A 23,847-nucleotide genomic window follows, 5' to 3' on the forward strand; every position below is an offset into this window, starting at 1 on the left:
CAAGAGTGGGGCTGTATGTAAAGACAATGGACACAATTACGTAAAATTGATGCAAGACAAATCTGAAGTAACAAACATCAACAATTCGCAAGGAGCTTTTGCATGTTAGCTACTCTGAATAAGTAAAAGTTTTGATAATACGCAGTATTTTGTCTCATAATGCAAACAGTAAATATACCAGAACTCACATTCCAATCACTATGATTTTGGAAAACAGTAAGTAAAACCAAAAAAAGCTTCAAAAGTGAAAGAAACACACCAACAAAATTTGATCTGTCTTAAGCTAGAAAACCATTTTAAAAGCTTTTAGGGATATTGAGGTACTATTAAAAAAAATGAGCCATCAAGATACAACACACATGCAAACAGAAAAGTAATAAAGAATTTCAAAGCACATGTCACTACCTCTAACTGTTAACCAGGAAGATAAATTACATCAACAGTCATACACCCATCAAATGTCAGAAAATACAGAAGAAAAATACAAATATGTTTCCTAGAGCTGTAAGATTAAATCACTGGCATTAGCCAGCTGCTAAATTTGCATCCAAACTATAGTGAGTTTATATTATATATTTTTTATATATATTTTTTTTCTATAAATGAAACATTTCTCAATCTGATTCTCTCCAACTGTACATGAGGATGGACATTTACAATGCCATTCTGCCACAAGATGACATGGCAACTTGCGCAGAAGTGTCTCTGATGCATCACAAGTGATGCAAAAGTGATGAAAAAAACCCCTGGCACTAAAAATGGATTAGCAGTTTTACTGAAAGTAAAATGCATTGAATGTCTTACGCTGCTACATCACGTGCTAGGAGGTACTCTGAGGAAACCTATTGAAATGAATGTTGTGACAGCTAGTGAAACTCGATTCATTGTTCACGAAGAAATTGAGTACAAAGGCACAGATAATGCATCTGTTTATTAAGGAGATGCACACAAGGGTTTGCCTGTCCATTCAGAAGTTCTGTATTTTCTTTGACTTCAAAGACCTTAGCATTTATGAAGGAAAAGAAAATAAGCAACATACCCTCATTTCAAGAGCAAATAAAACACTCCTGCATTTGTTTCCTTGGCCTTCAAAACAAAAGTTCACTCGGTCCCATCTCCAGTTACTAGAAACTGCACAGTAGAAGATTTCAATTCTTGCAGCCCATAATAAATCCATTCAGCAAAATATGCTCAAATTCTTCAAGTCCTGTATCAGCTCACAAGGAACAGTCCACTCGGAGGAATCTTCATGGAACTCACAAGCAATCCTCTCAGCCAAGTACAAGAACCAGACCTGCCAATTTTGGGAGTCTAAGACAACAGCTTTCCACTGCTCAACAATACCAAGCACATACAAGCAGAGCAGCAACTTTATCTGCATCTGTGTCAACTACAGACTGATGGCTATTTTTTCGTCAAATCAGAATAAAGTGCATGAAAACTTCAGGGAAAATATGCCAAATGTCACTCACTCAAGTTTGACACCTTCGCTTTGAAATTGCATTCAGAAGTAGTGTCTGAAAAACTTCTCAATGACATGAGATGTGAAAAGAAAAAAAAAAACAACAAACCAAAACCCCATGACAAGGTGAACAGTGACCACCAGCTGTGTCTCTGACCTGGAATTACAAAGACTGATACCAGGACTCTGCTGAGAAGACACTTCCTTGAACTAGCTAAAAACAGCAATAAAATATTTTCTCATATTTAAATAATTCTATCCCATTAAAAGCTTTAAAGTGACTAAACCCTAAATCCAGACTTTTCTGTTTCAGCATACTTCCACCTAATGTATTTTGCTATTAGCAATCATAACACATCATGTTAATGACTGGAAAATATCAGAGAAAAACTTTTTTTAAGCTTTTACACTCTTTTGCCATGGATCGAACTAAGTGTGAAATTCTGCCATCAGTGAGGAGTGTTCTTCCGAAGCTAAAACACACCAGAATTTTTGTTAGCATTCAGTAAGTTTCAACTGACATCGCATAATTGATTAGTTAATTTATTTGCTCTATTCTTTCCCCAGTATATTGATAAAGGTTTCAAACTTATGCATACAAGTAAGTTTATTCTCAATCCAGTAGTCCGTTGAAGTCTATTACATCAATAGCACAATGAGAAAGATATATGTATCTTCCAAGCACTTGCATCTGTTCTATGGATAAATTTTATACTCGTTGTGATCCAGCCATGTGCCTAATATATTAACTATACTGGAAAGGTTTTCTTTCTGCACTCAACTACCAAAACCCTTCTGTTATTTTTATTAAACCACTATACCTGTTCTCCTATTAATACACCCTAGACGGGTTTGAATAGCATTAATTATATTAGTTCATGTACATTAGTAGCCAGTTCAAACAGCATTGCTGTACTGATAAAAAAAAGTCATGCTCCTGATGTAAATTTCTAAGGTAGAGTTGAGATTGAACAACTTGGCAGTGATGAAGGAATGCATATATTCCTCCCCACCTTCCCCAGCAAACTTGTGACTCCTCTGTGATAGATGCAGTGCTCATCTGATTGCATCACAAGCCAGTCCAGCTCACTAACCCAGCAGAAAATTATTCACTCTTTTTTTTGTTGGGTTGGTTTTCTACCAGTTTACCAAACTGAGTCAGGTTGCTGCACAATCAATGCCAGAACTGGTCAAAGTGGGGGAAGAGAAGCAGCAACAGCACATCATGCTCACTCACCTTATGTTGTACGACTTCACCTAACCGCCACTGATACAGCAATATAAAATAGCTCGAGGGCTATGCATACTAACGCTCCTGATGTCAAACACATGCCTAACTTTAAAGATGTTAACAGGACTACAGCCTCATCTGGGCACACTAAAGTAAACGAGACTAATCACGTTAACGACTTTATCCACAGGTGTGTTTGACATAACTTTCTCAGCAGAAACCAGCAGTATGTCTAGTGGAAGGTGCAAGGAGACACAGAAAGTTCAGTATACGCAAGCCAATAAAACCTTTAGAGTAAATGCAGCAATTCCAAGATTAAAGTCTTACCTATTTAAGGTATGCTTTTACTATGGTGGCACAAATTGCTGATCAAGTTATCTGAAGACATGAACGACACCATCCACACTGGGACTGTTATATCTGTAAAGTCTTTCCAGTGTTACAGTGGCAAACTTAAGCTATGCACCAAAGCTTAGTAAGCTTAGTAAAGCAAATCCACACAAAGTGTTTTTATAGTTTTAAAATCACATTCCTTCAGTTAACACTACACCTAGCCTAGGGAGTCTACCAGACCTACACCAATCAGCAGTATAATTTCCGCAGTACCATGGCCCCTTGTAGAAATGTGTCATTGCTACATAAATTAAGTTGCTCTATTTAGTGGATGCAGCATACCTTTGTTTAAGGTAGCGTCACAGAAACTGAAGCCTTCAACAGTTTACAGTGTTTGCGTGGCCACACCCTCAGTTGCATTTAATTATCTAAAGCATGACCTAATGAAACTGTTGTAGCAACCAGAACTGTATGAAAGAGCAAGCAGTTCACGTAACTGAGCCTGTCCATGCAGACAGACCGACAGAACATTCTGAGCTCACATGCAAAACAACAATCAAGCACCCGACTGTCTACAGCTCCAGCATGCCTGTCCCACAAGTAGTATACTTTTGGTCGCTGTAGGCTCTTGAATGAGTTTTCAAGCCTGTATGCTCTCAGGCACTGTGAAGGAATTTAAGATGATAAAAATGCAGAACTGAGCGAAGTTGTAAATTTTCAATTGCAAGACACTGGATGGTTCATCTACACAATGAAGCTGTTTAACACATAAACCCCTATGTGCATGTATGTACGTGACGTGCCAGGAGACGCTTGCTCACTGAGATAGAGCTTATATCCAAAGACAAAGACAGATAAACTATTCCAGAAGAAATACATCAACAGTAGGCTTTGTACCACAGAAAACTGCACCCACAGAAGAAAAAGCCACAGTCACACTAGCATAAAAACCTTCACGCCAACAACAGCCAAGATGAAATGACAACAAAGTCACAAAGCACTCGGGGCAGATGCTACCCAAGGATGCAAAGACGCACTTTTAGCGGGCTGACACCAAGCGATCCCAGTCCTCCTCCGCAGCCCAGCCAGCCCCAGCCCAAGGGCAGGAAGCCCCCCGTGCCCTCTACACATTTAAACTTTAAAAGCGCCGTCGCAAGCCCGGCGCAGTCCAGCGGGGCGGCTGCCGAGGGGGGCCCGGCGCGGCCCGGGGCAGCGCTGGGGGCGGACAGCGAGCCGAGCCGGCGCGGCTCCCCCGAAAAGCCTGGTTCCGGCGGTTTTCCCATACAAGGCGACAACAGTGGAACCAGAGCTGCCCGACCCTCCGCCTTCCTCCGCCACCCCTGATATAACCAGCAGGAGAAAACAAGTTAAAACTGGAAGAGGAAAGAGACTTCAAGGCTGAGGCGGGTGAGGCAGAGGGCGGCGGAGCCCGGCGGCGGCACCAGCGGAGGCCGAGCCAAGTGACAGCCGGCAGCACCGCCGGCACCTGGGCCGCCGGCACCCCGGGCCGCCGAGCCCCCGCCAGCAGCCGAACCCGGCCCCGCCCCGGCCCCTCACGGGACAGCAACGGCCGGCGGCGCCGGGCCGAGCGCGGCCTGGGGCGGCGGCGGCGCGGGGGAGCCTCCTCACCTGGTCGTGGCGGCGATCGACGCCCGCTGCCCCGGGGGCAGGTCCCGGCACATCCCGCAGAAGCAGACAGCAGGGCGGCGGGAGCTGGCGGCGCCCCGAACTCGGCTCCGCTGACCGCCGGCGCGCAGCCCCCTCAGCGGCGCCAGCCCGTCGCCATTACCGGCCAGCAACTGACACGGAGCGGCAGCGGCGGCGAGAGCGGCGGCGCGGGGCAGGGCGGGAGCGAGCGGCCAAGTCTCGCGAGAACTGGCCCTGCCGCGGACCTTCCCAACATGGCGGCGCGACGCCGCTCCCCCTCGCCCGCGGCCATGCTGGCTGAAGCGCGGCCTCCCAGCCGAGCAGCGGGGCGGCCGGCGGCGGCGCCCCCGGGGAGCAGCCTATCCCGCTGAGGAGCGGAGCCCGGCGCCGCTGGTGCAGCCGGGGTGGCGGGGAGGGCTGAAGGCGGCGCCGGCCCAGCGCACCTTTCACGGGGCCCGGCTTCCCCCCTGTCACCTCAGGGGCTGGGGAGGTTCGGGCCCTGGCAAACCTCCCTGAGCCCCGCAGGGGTTTGCCAGTATGTTCCTCAAAGCTTTTTTTTTTTATTTCCTTCCCCCCGACGGCTGTGCAGGCTTGACTTGCCGGTTCAGTCCACATGCAAATGATATCAAAATAAAGAGCCGTGGCAGAGCTCTGGGTTTGGATGCAAGAACGGGACTTTGCAATGTTTATTAAACCTCAGCTGCAGAGCAGTGCCAGCGCTGATGCTGGCATTCCCGAAGCAGCTTCAGTCGAAACTAGGGCACCACTTTTTAGTCATTTGTATTCATAACTAAGTCATCTTTATAAAAATAATCTTTCTTTTCTCCCAAATGAAAGTGGCTCCAATTACAGGTTCCCAGTTGCCAAATTTAAGTTTAAATAAACAACATTTGCAAAACTTCAGAGATGACTACCACCAGCTTAATTTCCCTTTTAACAGTCATTACAAACCCCAAAGAGTTTGTTAGGATACTACTTTCTGTTGCAGATTCCACCCCGAAGACGCATTAAAGCCACCCACATTTCAAAAATAGGTTTAAGATGTTATCCAGCTATAACAAAATTATTTCCACTGAAGAAGGGAAGTTGTTAGAATAGGAAAAAAAAATATTCTTCCTACAGTTATTTTGGGAATGTCTCCTTCAGGGTTTGTCTACAGCTTCACCAGAGTCTGGTTTTCAGTCATTAGCACAACTGACTACAGATGCCCAATTTCTTGGGGGAGCACGGGGGTGGAGAGTTATCTACCCAACTACTAAAGAATCACTAAAACTACTGAGGCTTTTTTTTTCTTAACCAAAAAAGATTAAACAATTTTTACATAGCCTCCCCTCTAGTGAATGGTCAACACTTTGCATATAAATTATTTCAGTAAGGGAACACCATATGAAAACACCCTAAACACCAAGAGACCATTACAGCTGTGAAGCTTAGGCAATGCAGAACTTAATCATGTCACAATTACAGGATACACATTTAACCTTAGTTTGTGTATGTAAAAGAACCAAATTAATTACAGAGTATATTTTCCAGCGTCAGCATACCTCCTTTGAAACAAAATGTAAGGTTGACATGTCAGTGCTTAAACCTTTGAAAACTATTTTGTTTTGCCTGATAAGGGAAAAAGTACTTGAATACCAAAAGATGAGCACAGCTCCAATGGGAAAAAGTGGGAAGTAGGGCCTAATTCCCTCCAGAGTTGTCAAAGAGCAAATCTCCTCACAAACACAGGAGAAGACTGTAAGTAATAATAATAATAATCATGACAATTTCAGACAATGAAAACAGTATTACTACAGTCTGTGGAAGCCCTGATTGCAGACTAGGGCAAATTACATTACTACATTCCCCGTCATCACCTAGCATTTGCTTAAATTCACTGCTTAATATTGCTGGATTGGCAACCTATTTAAATTATTCAGCACTTTAGTAATGCACCTACCTCTTTAATTATGCTTTTAAACATAGTTTCTCTTTTCTGCTTGGAAGCAGTTAATCTAGTTTCATGCTCCTCCTTTTCATCTTCAGGCAAACATCACATTAGGATTTTCTCAAACATCAAAATCATTTGTTTTCAGTTGAAGTTAAAAAGGAATGTTTGTCTACTGGTTTTACTTCTATACGGCTTATATTTATTCTCTGTATCTGCCAGTGGAACTGAATTGTAAAACTTTCCAAAGAGTCCCTACCAATGAGCAGAAAGGTCTGATAGGCAAACATCACACGAAAAGAGAAAGACATTCTTACAGAAAATGCAATCATCTTGTGAAATTCTTCAAGATTAGAAATAAACTTTTACCTTCAAACAGCCCCACCTGAGAGAAAAAGAACGGAACACACTCCAGTTTGATGAACTGCTCATTAAATAGCGAAGGAACGGAGATAACTGCAGCAAGCCCTGCCCAAGCACTGAAAGTAGAGGATGGAGACAGATACTAAGTTAGAAGTAAAGAGCCACAATCTCATCTTACGCTAACTTGGTTATTGCAGCTTTCAGAGAGAGGTTTGGAAAGTTTTCCACTCCATACTACTCTTGCGCACCCCTTCTAAAATTAGAAAGGGGCAGCTGGCTATTGCAGCCAAAAGATCGGCTCAAGCCCCCCAGACTCCCCCCCTCCTTTCCTTGACTGACATGGCTCCCGAGAGCCATGGAGGAATTTGGGGAAGGGTGCTTCCACCTGTTGGACATGGAATGAGGTTGTTCAGTCCTTCAGTTATAAATCCAACTGTCAGGAGCTGACAATAAAACAAGACACAGGACAGCTGTGAGGACTACGGGATCCAACCCCCACCTCCTGCTCCATACTCCTACAACTCTGCAGTTTGTCTTACAGCAGAAACAATGCATGAAAATTGTTCTTACATGATTCAGGCTTATAAAATAAAGGGATCACTTCAGATTTGTTCTCAGTTTTCCAGCTGTGCTACACAGTCCTAGCACAGCATCTGGCAAGTTGTTTATGTATCATTACACACCTCCAAACCCAGATTCTTTATTCCCCCAAATAAAGCATGCTGGCGATTGCACCGCAGATGGTGCATATAGCTGCATTCTGTATAGCAAATACTTTTATGCCTACCTTAACATGGAGCTCACCTGGCCTTTTACACTCAGTTTGAGCTGAATCTTTTATTACTTCAAAACAAACCTACTTTTCAGAAATAGAGATGAAAACCACAACTTTTTAATTTGTGAAAAATTATAAAATGCTTTTGTTGGCATGAAAAAAAAATTAGTCCTTTTAACGAACCCGCTTAGCATGCTCGAAACTCCACTGCTCAGTGCAACATGACTCAGAGCAGGGTGTGAGAGACAAGGTAACAACAGACAGGGCTGCGCATTGTTCTGGGTGCCTTTCAGGACAACCACTGCTGAGGAAATACAGGTATTGCCACCTCCCAGGTGCTCAAAGGCAACAGCAGGAGAGGGGCCACGCTCCACCTTCCACCTGGGATGGCTATCTGCAAGGGGGCTTTGGCCAGCTACAGGGGTCTGTCTGCTGGCAACGCAAGGAGCAGTCTGACTGCGTTTTCCAGTTCAATTTGCAGAGTGCTGGAAATTTTGTCTGCAAATTGATGTGTAGCTGGTTTGGCTCCCCAAAGATTATGTTCTGCCCAAAGTTTGTACCTTGTAAGGCCACAGAACAAGAAACATCCCCTTTTGAGTCCCAAGGCCAGACCTGGTGCCTTTGTCTATGTAAGCACATTTTTGTTGTCAAAGACCAATTTGCTGATCTGCTGACACTTAGTGACAGTTCAACTTCAGATGTGAGATTTCCCTAGAAGAAGCCAAAGTATTTTACAGTTTAGAAAACATCAAATGGCTATGCTTACTGCAGGCAATGAAATAATTATACAAGGAGGATAGTAATCAGCTGCCTGTGAGCAACACAGACAGACATTACTCTTCACCTCTGGCTGAGGAGGAGTTACTTAATGAGATCTGCATTAAGTACCTGTGGACATTTAATGACAGCCTTTAAAGGACAAAGCCACAAACAGCTACAAGAAGGACCTACTAGTTCTAGACCAGGAACAGTCTTCTAATCCTGAGCCTTTCCCATCCTCCAGAAGGGACTACTGCATATACCAATTTGCTTCGGATTTATCTTTCCCTACAGTTAACAAAAAAAAGCAGCGCGATTCTCCTTTGTCTACATTACATAGAACTTTATATCTTTAGTTTCCAGGCACCCTCCTACTTTTTCTTAAAACGGGTACATAGCTCTTTAATACCCCATAATCGGGGGGCGGGGGGCGCAGTTTTAGAAACAGAAAATAACCTGGATTACGTGTTTTACTTGTATAACAGCATGGACTCTCCTGCCTTCATGTCACCACTTTGTCTTTTTTTGTGGTTGCCACTTCTGCTCGTTACATACTTTTTTCCTAAGCTCGTTTGCAGTGAGACTCTCCCTCCAGCCAGTTCACAGTGCACTAGTTTGCACCAGCAGAGGTACAGGAACACGCAGCTAGGAGTGGAACAAGAATGAAGTCATCCCTTTTGTCAGCTGCTGACTCTCGTATCAGACTAATGAAGCAAGTGAACCATATCTTATCATTAGTTCCAGCTGAAATCAGAACTGAGGAATTAGTACAAGAACACCAAGTAAAAGACAATTCAGAATTGTTACAATTTCCTGAAGTGTTCCCTGTTAGAGAAAAGCCCTGATATTATCAAATAAATGCATCTGCATCTCAGTATCTACCACTCCACTCAAGTTTCTTAAATTTTGGAAAAGGTTGTACATTTTAGGTGTGTGTATTTGGTCAAAGGCAAAAGAAACAATGTTAAACATGTACAAAATAAAAGTCTGACCACTTAAAATTCAACTGACATCTTAAAAACAGCTTATAAAACAAACATATTTATTTTTAATGATTACTAAAATAGTTTACATAATATACAAACAAATATGCTATCAGGACATACTTGGAAATAAGTCACAGTTGTTTTCTTAAAAAAACATTTGTCCAGTGAAATGTCCAAAATGTAAATGCCATCTTTTCCTTCCTGAGCTATTCTTAAACATCCAGAACAGCAGCACTTCCATGTCTTTTTACTGTTGACATTTCTTCCCATTAAAATAAAAAGCACTGTCCACTACTAGCTCTCAGTAGTTAGCACAAATCCACCTCTGGTTGAAGTGACCACAGCTTCATGTCTCTCGAACTGCGTTTTTATATGCTTAAGGTAGTTTTGATCCATTCCACTTAACACCCCAAACCTCTCCTTGCACAAAGAAGCCAGAAACTCCAGCACCTCAAGAGGTTTTCCTGGTTAAGAAGGACTTTTTGCAACAGGACAGCTCAAGGGGCTTGTGCATAAAGGATGGGTCTGAGAGTCACTAACCTCTCAGCTGTTACAAGAAAACATCCCATTAATTTGAGAGCAGTCTTCACACATTCCTTCATACTCAATACAACCAAATGCACACAGACCAATAGTTCAAGAGCATACGGTAACAGCAATAAAATGGAAGTGCTGCAATTCTCTTATTTCTTTACGCTAAACACTTAAAATAGAAACAAGTACATGTTTTTAGTCTGGTGTGTGAGTGATTCTCAGCATGAGGCACACTAGAAAAAATGTATTTTAAAAACATGCATTGCAAATCTGTTCTTCACTAGAAGCTTATACAGCAAGCAACTGGTTATATGCAGACACATGAAGAAAGGTTATTTTTCTAGGGTACCAAGTACCACAAATAAATTATTTTGATCAAAAATAATTATCTTATTAAAATGTGAAATAACCTATGTCTTCCTAAACTTTTGTTTGGAAAGGAGATAGTACATACACGGCTGACATTTTATCACTCCTCCCAAAATTTTAAGACTTGCCAAACTTTGTCAAAGAGTTCCTAGAAGCAGCAAGGCGAAGAGGTGCTGAGGGATTATTTAACTGACATCAGTACTACTAACATTAAACAATCCTTTGTACCTCAGCTTTCCTCCTCTCCAGAACTGTTTGGGGCAGGCTCCTTTAAGGAAGAAACACTTGCTGAAAGGTTCTCTACAAGTCACAAACCTTTCAAGCAATTTTGCCATTTCTAGAAGCCACCAGAGACAGCTGACATCTATGTTGTGATCGGATGGACCAAGAAAAAGCTTGTGCTTAGATTCACACCTATCATAATTTTCAGTTTATGTTTTTTCTTATGTTAAAAGTAAGGAATTCTAGCAGATGAAGGTGATGTTTTTGCATACTATTACCTTCTTAAACGCCATACCAGCTTTATGCACCACCAGAAAAGGATCCTCATAGCAACAGTACACCAAATAAGCTTCAGAAGCAAGTGAGTGGTTCTGCACTAGTAGAGACTTAATTCCAGCTCCAGGACACCAAGCCTGAATAAGTCGCTGAACACAACTTACCAACAACCAGCAAGTTCCTTGCTTACATTCTGCAGTTGATTTAGAGAAGTCCCAGTTACTTTAGCAGAAACAACCCTGCCACTTGGTGGTATTTCTCTGCATAGAAAGGACTGTATGCTGCCTGACCTCAGCAACCACAGTAAGTTCTTCCCTTACATACATTTTCTGTCCTCCTCCTTTCCTGAGCCCTCTGCAATAACTTTTATGTGCATCCCTCCACAGGGAGGTCTTTTTCAGGCCAAACAGGCAACACAAGATGAGATATACGGCTCCACAGTCCACTCAGCTTATCTGTGTCCATGCTATTATAAGAACTAGCGACATCTGAACCAGTAAACTTCGCCCAGAGGAAATCCCGGACTTTCTCCTCCACTTCTTGCAAGGTGAGGCTCTTTCTAAGCGACTGCTCATCCAGGAGAACTGTAAGTAGAAGAGCCACATCCTTAAATGCCGCATTTTCATGGTCACAGTACTTGTAAAAGATCAGGGTGGAGCCTGCAGGCAGTAACTCAAATCGATGCACCACTGCTACTTTCTTGCCTTCTCTGAACCCAGAGCTGAGCTCATTATCTACCTCCAGCTTGACAATGTCACTATCCAATATGGCTTTGTCTTCCCCATTAATTTTGATTGTAGTAGCATCCTGGGAGAAGGCCATCGCATCAGCAATCTCATTACTTAGGCACCTCAGTGCTTTCTCAGCTTCTTGGCCAGCTGTAAACAGTAAAATGGCTGGCTCCAAATGCAGGTGGGAAGCGTTAAGGTGCTTCTCAAGCAACACATGGGTTCTTTTCCACAGACTGGGATCCTGACTTTGGTAAGTATTTTGTAGTTTCTTCATCCGGGCCCGAAACGCTTGCAGAATTTGAGTATCTCTACTTGACAAAGTTGCATCTAGAAGACGTGGAACTCCACTCCAGATGAAATAAAACAATGGAACACTAATTAACAGAACCAGTAACCAAGTCCAGCTCTTGTGAAATCCACCCTGCGATTCACTGTGACCTATGGAAAAGAGCAGCAAACAGGAAGAAAATGTTTTAAAAGGAATCAGAAGTCGACTAGTGAGAGGAAAATAAGACAAAACAGTAGAAATCAATGAACTCATCCCACTCTCAAGCTACTGGTACATTAGTTGAAAAGCAGAAAGATGATGTTCTAGTTTTAAAGAGAAAAGCAAGAACTTGGAACTTATTTAGCAACTTAATGAAGTGACAGCATTAAAAAAGGACATTTTTACACACTTTAGATTGACTAAGAAATTGGACATTCTTCTGAAAAAGGAGCTCTTCTGAAAGTTTATCAATATTCTATTTAATCAAATCCAAACTAAGAGCTTAAAACAGTTCTGAAAAACATCAAGCTTTTCCCTACATTTAGGCTCTGCAGAAAAAGCCCTATACAAAACCTGGCATCACCAGAATGGTTTCTGTGTTGTTGTTTCTCCTTCCTATCCCCATAAGGATAAAAATAATTTCTGCAGCAGTCTTTGCATCTCAAACACTGGTGATCAACACTATCAGAAAATGTTTGTGATCTTTGGATTGGTCAGCTTCACAAAGCATACACACAGCAAACAGTGCACAAGATTAATACAGAATATCAGATATTTTGATTTGGTTTTGTATTTCAATTAAATTAACACTTGTTTGATCTGGTACAGGCATAAATGCCATAAAAGAAAAAAACTTTCTATAAATACATCAGCAACAAAACGAGGGCTGAGGAGAGTCTCCGTCCTTTATTGGATGCAGGGGGAAGCAGTGACAAAGAATGAGGAAAAGGCTGAGGTAATTAATGCCTTCTTTGCTTCAGCCTGTAATACTAAGACCAGTTGTTCTTCAGTTGTTTTACCCAAGCCCCTGAGCTGGAAGACAGGGATGGGGAGCAGAATGAAGGCCCCATAATCCAAGGGGAAACAGTCAGTGACCTGCTGCACCACTAAGACACACACAAGTCTATGGGGACGGATGAGATCCACCCAAGGGTACTGAGGGAGATGGTAGAAGTGCTCATTGAGCCACTTCCAATCATTTATCAGTCGTCCCAGTTAAATGGCAAAGTCCCAATTGACTGGAGGTTAGCAAATGTGACACCCATCTACAAGAAGGGCTGGAATGAGGATCCAGGGAACTACAGGCCTATCGGCCTGACCTCGGTGTCAGGGAAGGTTATGGAGCAACTCATCCTGAGTGCCACCATGCAGCACGTACAGGATGACCAGGAGATCAGGCCCAGTCAACAGAAAACAGCCTCAAGCTGTGCCAGAGCAGGTTTAGATGGGATATTAGGAAAAATGTCTGCACTGAAAGGGTGGTCAGGCACTGGAACAGGCTGCCCAGGGACGTGGCTGAGTCACCACCCCTGGAGATATCTAAAAGATGTGCAGATGTGGCACTTGGGGACATGAGTTAGTGCTGGGCTTGGCAGTGCTGGGCTAACAGCTGGACATGATCTTCAAGGTCTTTTCCAACCTAAACAAGTCTGATTCTGTAAGGCTTGATTCTGTTCCCAGTAAAATTAGTGACAAAATACACTAATCTCCCTGGGTACAGGAAAGAACTGTACACCTTATGCTACCTTTTCATATCCTAACTTTTATCAGGACAACACCTGTTAAATAAGAACACCACTAGGCCTGCTCCAGTCTTAACCTTGAAGCAAGTCTTGTAAACACTACAGATGGAAGACCTTCAATTCAAGTGGAAATGTTACCTATCAGACAACACATCCTTCATGCTGAAAACACATGCCCTAGCAAGCAAGTCATCTGCTCTGGCAAGGACCCCCTGTTTAACACCAGCTACCAGGAAATCTAATATTTGAACAGGCATGAAAATGGTTAAATGTAACACAAGTGTGAAATAGAAGTGAAAGCAGAAGTCTTACTTCTGGCTAAAGGCTGCGACTCTTTCCTTATTCCGGACTGATCTCGAAATTTACTTCTTCCTGTTAAAGAGATTGAGAAAGGAATATGAGAAAAATACTAAGACAACAATTATAAGCAATCTTCCAGCAGAGAATTTTGCAGGGAGATGAAATCACCAAACTGCATTATTTTCAACAAAAAGCTATTCTTAGTTATGCTTTTACATACAAAAGTCTACCAAGGTTACACGAAGGTTAACAAAGCACCCTCACCTAACACCTTGTTGAAGCAAACACTGTCCTGCTAAGTAGGAGCAAAGGAGGCTGCAACCCCATCCTGGGTAGGGCTGTATCAAGTATGAGGCTTTCTGTTCCTTTCTGCATCATTGTGTTCAAGCAAGGCTAGTCTTGAACATGGAAAAGGACATGTTCACCACTATTGGAAGTCCCACTCAACTGGCAGACCAACTCTCTATCTACGCTATTTGCCAAATGTCAGTTCTTAAGCCATCTTGACAATCCTGCACAACAAACACAAGTCCCCAACCTATCACAGATCATCCCCGAGGACTTCTAACTCTTGAGAAGTTACGCTAATAAAAAACAGGCATTTCAAGTGACAAGATGACAAAATAGCAAAGATTTAACAACCTGTTTTCTGCACAAGGATACTATGTCTCAATTAATTCCTGATTTTGCTCCAGAATTTGAGGGACAGAAAAATGGAAGCTCAATTAACACACATATTGGAAAAACACCACGATGCAAGGCATAAGCAGCAAAACCAAAGCGGCACAGTCTCATAACCCCTTTCCATCTAGCTTGGGTCAGAGTCCTGCTTCACCAGCAGTCAGTTTCTTGGGATGAATTGTGCTCTTAAATAAAAATGCAAGCTTTCAGCTTCTAATTTCAATTTCTACTTTTGGTCTATTTATTTAAATGGGCTCAGACAGCAAAGTATAAGACATTATCCATAAGGAGAGTGTTATGAACAACTTTTCCCAAGAGACCAGTATGAATATATACAGTGCAATTACTGGTCAGCATGTTTTCTGCATTCAGTTAATTAAAAAGACACAAGAATTTCTGGCTCCTTGTGAATTACAGCAACTGGTTCAAAGCTGAAGGCTCTTTAATAATATATAACCAAATCAGGACACTGTCAATGGCACTATTGAGAATAAATTGAACAAACACACCCTGCAGTAGTTATTTCAAGAACACTAAAATAAATTCTGTGACTTTGTTTCTGTATGAATGTAATTGCAGAAGGTGCTAAAAGCAGCTCTGGTTTAAGCTGGAGCTTAACTAGCTTAACAAGCTACACTATTCTGTAATTTCAACCCCCCACTCTGAGATACAGCACAGACATGGAGCTTGTAACTGGCTACGCTTAAATAAGTCTTGTAATAGTTAACAGATTAAAATCACCTAATTCTATAATGTTTTACAATGTAGTCCTGTTTGCAAAGACTAGATTTCATATTTAGGAGACAGCTGTGATTCGTACCCTGAAGGAAAAAGTATTCAATAAACAGCTTAAAAACAGATCCTATCCTACCTAACAATCTTGCCTTATTTACAACACAATCTGCATGAAGGCCAAGCAAATTATTTGTCTCGCCTAACTCAAAAGGCATAACTTCTGCAGACACCTTAGAGCTTTCAGAGTTTCAAGTGATTCTCCAGAGCTCTCACTCAATACAGAACTGGTCACTTCTGCAGCGTCTATTACCTCTGGTACAGCAGAGGAAAAAGTACCAGAGGAGCGAGAACTCCCTGCATCAATTCATTTTTCAAAGGCATTTCACAGATGTGCAGCTACCACAAGACAAGCTTCTCTTCCGGAAGGCACTGTGGTTTAATAAAAACCCCAACAAACAACCACCCCCCCAACCCCCCAAAAAAACCAAAACAAAAAAACCCCAAACTCCAATGCCCCCAGGTTCTCCAGACTGAATTCTGTTTTACAAGATTCTGTTTATCTAAACCTGTTCAAGATAGAAACAAATGCCCAGACATTAAGAGCAGAAGGCTACTAAGAATTCAGAACAATTTTTCCTCTTCTTTCAACTACTCTTCCAAGAGGAAAAAAAACACTCAAGCAACAAAACTGCCAAAAAAAGCCAACAACAAATACAAAAATCTGAAACACAAAGAACTGGTCGTTACACGACCCGACTGGAGTTTGCCAGCAAAGAAAAATGCTGCTCCTCTCCAGGAGTATGACAACTAATTCAGTCACAGCAGGCCACCATTACCCAGGGAAAGGCTAGAAGGGAAGGTGATGTGTTCAAACTAATTTAACATTTACTGCAACCAAAAGGTGGTTTTGTTCCCTTCCTCAGCTCACCCTGACAATGCCACTAGTACATGCTCTGCACTTACTGATTGTCCCATGAGTCAACTTCATTTCCTAACCCAGCCAAAAAAAACCCCACCAAGTGGGTCATTTTATGCGGTCAGTCAGTTGAATAACCTCATGGAAGGGCTCTGGAATTGCTGCCTTCTCCAGCTTCCATTTGGATCTGCCTCCTGGGTCCCTTTCAGCCTTCCCAGACAGTGTCCCCCAGGGCACGAGAAAAACCTTAATTCTGTATTTTTCATTTAATTAGAGGGAAAGACTAACTATTTTTCAACTTACTCTGTGATGTAGCTGAGTGGTAGTGCTCTTGATTTTTCTCAAGGAAGTCAGCTTTTCTTTCTGAAACCAAAGCACAAATGAAAGAACTCTGTTATCACATCAGAGGTCAGAATAAGACAGACAAGCCATAGTGCTTTTAGCTCTTTCTGTGAAATCTTCAAAGGTTATTAGGGAAGGAGTATACGCTGTGCTGCCAAACCAAACCTGCACCACAGACCAGCCTCTTGGACCCCTCTGTAGGTGGAGAAAGCTACTATTATCTAATAGGAGGAGCTTAATTTGGCCCTTCAACCTGCTTTTCCCAATATGACACAAATTTATCCTTCCTATTTTTCCTTTAAAAAAATAATGATGTGACAATGACAAAATGCAAAGGATGGGAAATTAGCAGCACTAATTGGTTGATAACGGAGGGTACAAGTTTTGTCACTTGTGAAACCGAAACTATTCGGCAGGATGGAAACCCAAAAATAAACAGTGTAAAACTACCACCTTAACAACAACTGCTCTCAGACCAGAGGGACTCCAGCAAACACAGGCATGTTCTGAACTGCCTGAGCAAAATGCCTGTGTGTGCTGCCGGCAAACAGCAGGCTGACACCGACATGTTCTTGTGCACATCTCTGCTACCTGGTTCACGCCTGTGTTCTGTCAGCCTGCACTCACAGCTGCTGTCAGTGCTCCCCCAGAAACACTGTGTGATTAGGACTGCTACTGACCAAATTCATGCAAGCCCCAACCTTACTCTCTAACCAGTCACCAGCTTCTCCTAAAAATCTCCCTTATATAGCGTATCTGTTCAGATGTATTCAAACCACCTGTAATAACACATCTACCTTCTCCTAGGCTAAAAAGTATCCTGTATTTTCTTCCTCGTATTTCCCTATCGCTTCTGGAACACACATCGAGAAAAATCTCCCGAGCAATGAACAGAAGTGCTCTCTCACTTTGAAATCACTTGTTCCCCCTGCTAAAGTCAAAAGTAACTCATCCGTTTAGAAAAAGAACAGTTTTGTTTTGCTTTGCCTGAGGCAATTAAAGACCCACTTTCATAACAGTTTTTGAAGCAGGTATGATGCAACTCATCTTTTTCATTTGCTTTTCAAAAAACCAAACAGCTATGTATTTATCAAAGTTTAAAACATTGCTTTCTTGAACTTTTAAGGTTTTACATCACAGCAGATGACTGTCATACTACAATCAGTTTTAATCTAATTCATGGGCAGGAGCACACCCTGAAATATTTTTTTTTTTTTCCAAAAAACACACCAACTTCTTCATCCATTCCGATTTCAACTTAACAACTCCCCTTTTGTAACAGAACTGAAAGAATGCAATTTAACACATTTAAGCAACCATTTGTTACATCATGGAAAAGGTACTGATAAAACTAGTGTTGTTACCTTTTAACAGCGTATAAATGTTAGGTTGATACTCTGCTGGTTTCTCGGGTTCGTTACTGTCATAAGCCTCTGCTTTTTCATTTACTGGACTCTCTGGAACAAAACAAATTGAAGAACTGTCTGTTAGGAGGCAAAACAGATAAAAAAGAAAAAGAGGATTAGTGTAGGTGCATATATATTTGTGCTCATATCATCATAAAATTGAAGGATGAAGACAAAGTTTCAGAACATACATGATCTAAATCAGTGATTTATGTTGCGATCTCCCAAGAGTTACTTTCTTAAAATATAACTAAAAGCAACTAAGACTCGAAAAGGTTATGGTAAATTTGAGTTCACTACAAACATAGCTGTCTACACAACCACAAACCTTTTTTTAAATTATTTTTAGGAGCCGTTGGCTTAAACACACTTGGAAAGAAACCCAGGTATCAAGACACCAAACGGACCAAGAAACACCTTACACTAAAAGGATTCAGTGTAAACCAGTAAATACACAAATGTGGGAGTAAAGAGAATTTCCTCCACAGCTTTGGGAACACAACTCACAAACAATAATTGCGCTGTCTTCCACAGACAGAGGGGAAAAGAGAGAGAAGCAAATATAGAACTTAAGTCCCTTTTTATGTAATCCAAGCTATCCTTTAGCTGGGTCTCTTTCTCTCATTAGCCATAATGGCAATTTAGGACACCTAAGCTCCTAATTTAATCCTCTCAGATAGCTGGAAATAATCTAAAGCAGCACCTTTACACTGTTTGCCAAATTTCGCAGCCATTCAGATGCTGAGCCCCAACTTAGTCAATGTTACTAATTAGAAAGGGTAAAGCCCTGTAAGATGATAAGAGTCACAGAGCAAAGGTCGGGGCTGGAAAGGCAGTCAAAAGCAGAACACCAGGAAAAGAAGTTTCAAAGGATAAAGTACAATCACACGTTTGCCCAGAAAAGGTTCTGGTACGGAACAAAGCTGTAGTGCAGCTGTGGAACACAGACCACAATGCAGCCATCAAGCTGAAGGGCATAAGCAGAGGAAATGGTAAAGGGAAGAATACAATTGGTAAAACTTCTCTGTAACATTCACACTGAGCCCCTGTATTCGTTTAACAGAACTGGGTTCTCCCAGGGTTTAATGTGTTTCTTCTGCAGCTCTTTTACTGTACATATGAGGGCAACACACAGCTTGCCACCTAGTGTTGATTAATTTTACTTCAAGAAAAGAAAACAACCTTTTTCTAATAGGTTCTGGCAGTTTTAGCACACCAGTGTATGTGAAGCACACAAAGGAGAAAAAAAAAACAAACAAAAAACACAAACAGGAGAGAAAAATGCAAGTTTTAAACTAAGCTATTAAGTCACATGTACAACCGTAAAGTATTTGCACATAGCAGGGTGGATACTGTATTTTCAAAACCATCGTAAAAAGCTGTTGAGTGATCTATTTCTCACCAAGCTAAGGATGAAGATCCTCACCAAATTACTTGAGCTTCAGGAATGCCAAACAACATACCCATAACGTATTGAGGTTTTGCAAAGAAAATCTCCTTAGTAGCAGCAGCTAGTAATCACAAGACCAGAAAGATCTATGAATCTAAAGAGGGCTACTTATGCAGTCCACGCATTTCATTCCTGCCCCCTTCTTTGCATCAATCAATACCCCATGTCTCTCAAAGCGTCCTTAAAAGCTAACATAAAAAGGAAAGATTTAAATACACACAACTTTGTTTCTCACACAAACACAGCTTGTGAACCAGCACCTTCTGTAACACCGGGTATCGCCAACAGGGAGTATTAGTGCAAGCAGACAGCACACATGGCATCCCCCACAGAGAAAAGGAAACTCCCCCTTTATCAAGTTGAACTTTCCTAGAAATACATATAAACACAAATTCCATTCCAGACAGGCCTGTTCTTTCCTTACAAGGCCTTAAGCCTCCTACCCAAAGGATCATTCCTGCCTCCCTGGCAGCTAGTGAGGATTTTCCAATCCACCTGAAATTTGCAAGCCAGCCACCTGCCAAGAGACACTGATGATCTGACTATCCCCATTCCATACACTGGTGTAGTCAAAGGGATTCAAAATCAGCGAGTCCATAAACTACACGTTTATAAACCAAAATATAAAGCTACTATTTTAACACCTTGGAACTTGTTCTATGAAGTCTAGTACATATTGATTGAACCCTGCAGGTTCAACCTCTTCCATCACAGAGATAAGCCTTCGACACACCTGCTGCAACATCCCACAGCCATTGCAGACAGCACAAACTCGAGTGCCAAAACCACCTAGTGCCTGCCTTTAACTCCTACAATCATATACTCTACTGGCATATTTTAAGACAATTTCAACAGAGATTGCCAGTCTGTATCTTTAGCTCACTGATCCAGAAGATGCCTTGATTCGAGGCAGGGTTTGTAGGCTCTCAAAGCTTTGTAGCTCTAGAAGCAAGTTTCCTAATCTCTATTTTAAAAAAACCTCTAAGCAGAAGCCAGAAACTGGTTTCTCTAGTTGTGGTTTTGCTTCCATTCTGCTCTCAGAGAAGGATAGCAATTACATCCTTATAAAAATCCAGCCTGCTTGTCCCGCCACCTCATAGACCCTGCATTCCCCTAAACTCAGCAGACAAGAAACCAATGCTGTATAGCTACAGGTGGGAGGACTGCGGGGAGGGAAATTGCTCCTTCATTTCTGTAGGAAGCATTAGCATCTCTAAACATTATACTTTTACACCTGTCATGACTATGATCAAATACCACTGTTAAGAGTGCAGGGAGGTGGGGGGAGCACACTTCTCCCCACAACCTCATTTTTAGAGGTGTCTACATTAAAAAAAGCCAACACTCAGCTGCACCTCCTAAAGCAGCCCAGCCACATTGAAAATACCCCACACGTTATGCCATTGTTTGGGAGCAACAGCTTCCCACAGCTTTACCTTTGTACTTTGCCAAAAGAAATACTCATAGCCTCTCTTCCTCCCTCGAGATAAGGTTTTTCCACACCTCCTGGACATTCTGCTTCTGAAGCACAGCACTGGCAGCCCTTTTTAAGGGCAGTGCCACGTCATTAAGGGCATGTGCTGCAGCTGCAACAAAAGCTTGGAGACAGCCCTGTTGCGAGAATATGGACAGGATGGGAGAGAGTCTTGGGCTGGGCCAACTCATCCATCTGCGAGTTGCCCCATTCTCAACTCAAAATAGACCAAGAAACTAAAAGGGAAGGAAACAGCTTGCTTGCGGTTTTCTGGTGGAACACCAGGCTAAAGCCACATGATTGCATTACACAAAGTTAGCATCTCTCTAAAGTTTTGAGGAGGATGCAGTTTTCATCAACTAAAGAAAGAAGAAGGTGCCACACAGAGATAATGCATCAGCCTGCCCAGCCCGGCGCTGGGAAGCAAGTATGGATATACGCTTGGAGCAGCCTCAGTTATGCAGCTCCTCATAAGTGATGCTGCCCACTGCACACAGCACAGCCTCAAAGCGAGCTGGTTTTGCAGTTCCAGGTACCGTATTTAAATCCAGCCTTTGAAAGCAAAGCGGTGTTAGCAACGTCAGGTATCACCCATTTTCGTGCTGTGACAAGGTCCTGGGTTGGTGTTTCACCACCATCGGGGTAAAACAGGCCGCTAAGGGCTCCAGCATGCTCCGCACGCCCCGACCTTCGGGAAGATGGAGCAGCATTCCTCCGGTCCGCCGCAGGGAACGGCCACGGCGGTGGGATGTCCCCGCCTGCAGGCCTGAGCCCCGCAGGCCCCGTCCCCCCGGAGCTGCGCGCGCTGTAACCCCCCCGCGCTCGGACCCACCTGGCGACCTGCGCGCCCTTATCGGGGGTCGGGTCAAGGGCTCCGGGGTCCCGAAGGGGTGCTCGGCTCCTGCAACAAGAAACAGCTGCAAGGCGCGGCGGGGCCCGGCGGTTCCGTTCCAGCCCACCGGGCCTGACAGCCTTCCAGGGGCAGCGAACCACGCTCCTGCGCTCCCCGCGGGGCACCCCCGTGCTCCCAGCCGGAGGGCGCCCCCGCCTCGGGCCCGTCCCCACCCCCTGTCCCGGGCCGCCCCCCGCCTCCCCCTGGGGGCCAGCCTGCCCGCCCGCCGTTTCACGTCGCTCCCCGCACCCTCAACCGCGGGATCCGCCGCGGGGCGCTACACGCGCCCGCCCGCGCCGCTCACCCTCCAGCGCCCCGCCGGGGCCGAGCTCGGCCTCAGCCTCCGCCTCGGCCTCCTCCGCCCGCGCCGCCGCCGCCAACCGGGGGCTCTTCCGCCTGCGCTTCAGCTCGGGGGCGTCCGGCGGCGCCTGCCCCTCGCTACCCCCCACCATCCTGGCCGCCGCCCGCCGCCCCCCACCCCGGCCCACCGCCGCCTCTCCGCGCCACGCCGGACCGAAGCTGCCGCTTTCCCGCGGCGGGGGCGGCTCCGCGAACCTCACTTCCCGCCGGCGCCGCCGCGGGGCGGGCCCAGCGCCCGCCGCTTCCGCCGCCTGGCCGTGCGCCGCCGCCTGCGCGCGGAGGGGGCGCCGCGGCGTCACGTGGTACGGCGGGAGGCCCGCCATGGCCCGCGCGCCCCGCCGCCCCCCCCCGCTGAGGGAGCGGGGCCGCCGTCCGGCCTTCCCTCGGCCCCCTCCCGCCGGGCAGCGGGGAGCGGCCAGCCCCGGGCCCCTGCGGGGAGGCCGGGAACACCGAGCCCTCCGGGCGGGCCCAGCGAGCCCTCCGGACGGGCCTTGGCCCGCTGCCGTGCTCCCGCCGGTGGCCCGGCCGCCTCCTCTTCCCGCACCTGAGGGGCCGGGGCGGGCGGGCGGCGGGTCCCCGCGCCTCGGGCGGCCCCGGGCGCGGCCTCTGGCGTGCCGGAGCGGGCAGCTGGGCCGTGCCCCGAGCCGGGCGGGGGCTCCCCGCCCCCCGCTGCCGGGGGCCCGCTGGGGGGGGCGGTGGCGGCGCTGCGCGGCCGCCTGTGGCCAGTCTGCTCCGCGGGGCCAGGCCTGGAGCTGCGGGAGCGCTTTCGGGGAGCGCCGCGCCGGTGCTGACTGAGCGGGGCAGCCACGCTCCAAGGCCCGTTTGGAAACCAGCGGCCGAGCCCCTCTTACAAATTCTGAGCGATTCCTACGTACTGGAAAAGGCATCCGTAAGGACAGCATCTCCTACGGTGCTCCAGAACACACACGCTCACATTGGCAACGTTACTGGTTTGACTGGGTCACAAATGGAGTACCTGTACTGAAATGAAGTAGTTCTGTGCGCTCAAACAAGCAGGCAGGGTGAGGGACGTGCCATTCAGCCTTCGCTTCTGCCGCTACCTTGTCTGCATACATTTCAAAAGAAAAACGATTTTAATGCTGCACTTGCCCACTGTACCTGTTGCAGTCTCACCCAGAAGCAAGCTAATATTCCTGAGATGTATTATGCATACCTCCTTGGGTGCCAGCACTGAATACCATGTTAAGTGCCATTCTTTCAAGGTGTAAAAGCAGAACACGGACACTGAAGAATGCTTTCTCAAGGAAAAATAAGAGGGGATGTAACAAATGTTGCATCGGGAGGTTTCAAAGTACAGCCCGACCGCCCTGCTGGTCACTGGCTCATGATTTCTGACCTGGATGAACTACAGCTACAGGTAGCATCACTTTATTTGCAAGTTGCCAAAGAAAGTTACTAAATGATTACCTTGTGTAAATACTTACATAGCATGGCCTTTACAATTCACATGGTCACTGGTGATTCTTCCGCAGTGAAAAATAAAATGTTGTTCCTATTTCAATGAAACCCTCCCTCAAACCTGAGTTTAAAAAAGACCATACCTGTTAAGTTACGATTCTCTATCCTAGCTCCCATCCCATGACTTTGTGAATGCTAAGGGCAGAAAAGCAACCGTACCCAACGCCAACATGCATTTTTGTAA

The 23,847-nt window shown here is 44.7% G+C and overlaps 2 protein-coding genes across 8 annotated transcripts in view; both read right to left on the reverse strand.

Annotated features, from left to right (window-relative positions):
* CEP350 (centrosomal protein 350) overlaps positions 1 to 4,849 on the reverse strand; it is a 76,301-nt gene extending 71,452 nt beyond the window's left edge. For 5 of the 7 annotated variants that reach the window (XM_037403507.1, XM_037403504.1, XM_037403505.1 and 2 more), the window contains exon 1: positions 4,656 to 4,849. The gene's annotated coding sequence lies outside the window, so the exon portion shown is untranslated. The remainder of the gene's footprint in view (positions 1 to 4,655) is intronic. The other 2 variants (XM_037403509.1, XM_037403508.1) reach the window with 1 other exon arrangement.
* Positions 4,850 to 9,501: 4,652 nt separating this feature from the next.
* Positions 9,502 to 22,507, reverse strand: LOC119155599 (torsin-1A-interacting protein 1-like). The gene is made up of 6 exons (XM_037404429.1): positions 22,129 to 22,507; positions 21,765 to 21,833; positions 17,967 to 18,086; positions 16,564 to 16,623; positions 13,941 to 14,000; positions 9,502 to 12,056 (listed from the first exon to the last, which is right to left on the reverse strand). Exons 1-6 carry the CDS (start codon positions 22,505 to 22,507, stop codon positions 11,254 to 11,256), a joined length of 1,491 nt encoding a protein of 496 aa, XP_037260326.1. The 3' UTR covers positions 9,502 to 11,253.
* Between the last annotated feature and the right edge of the window lie 1,340 nt (positions 22,508 to 23,847).

Source organism: Falco rusticolus, chromosome 11 (assembly GCF_015220075.1).
Source record: "Falco rusticolus isolate bFalRus1 chromosome 11, bFalRus1.pri, whole genome shotgun sequence".
NCBI lineage: Eukaryota > Metazoa > Chordata > Aves > Falconiformes > Falconidae > Falco > Falco rusticolus.

Bases quoted from the DNA above. Each gene is read 5' to 3' on its own strand.
- LOC119155599 (XM_037404429.1), bottom strand. From the start codon at position 22,507: ATGGCGGGCCTCCCGCCGTACCACGTGACGCCGCGGCGCCCCCTCCGC. The intron at 18,087-21,764 runs GTGGGTCCGAGC...GCCTCCTAACAG, and splicing joins AAGGGCGCGCAGGTCGCCAG to ACAGTTCTTCAATTTGTTTT. The intron at 12,057-13,940 runs GTAAGACTTCTG...TCTTTTCCATAG, and splicing joins GTCGCAGCCTTTAGCCAGAA to GTCACAGTGAATCGCAGGGT.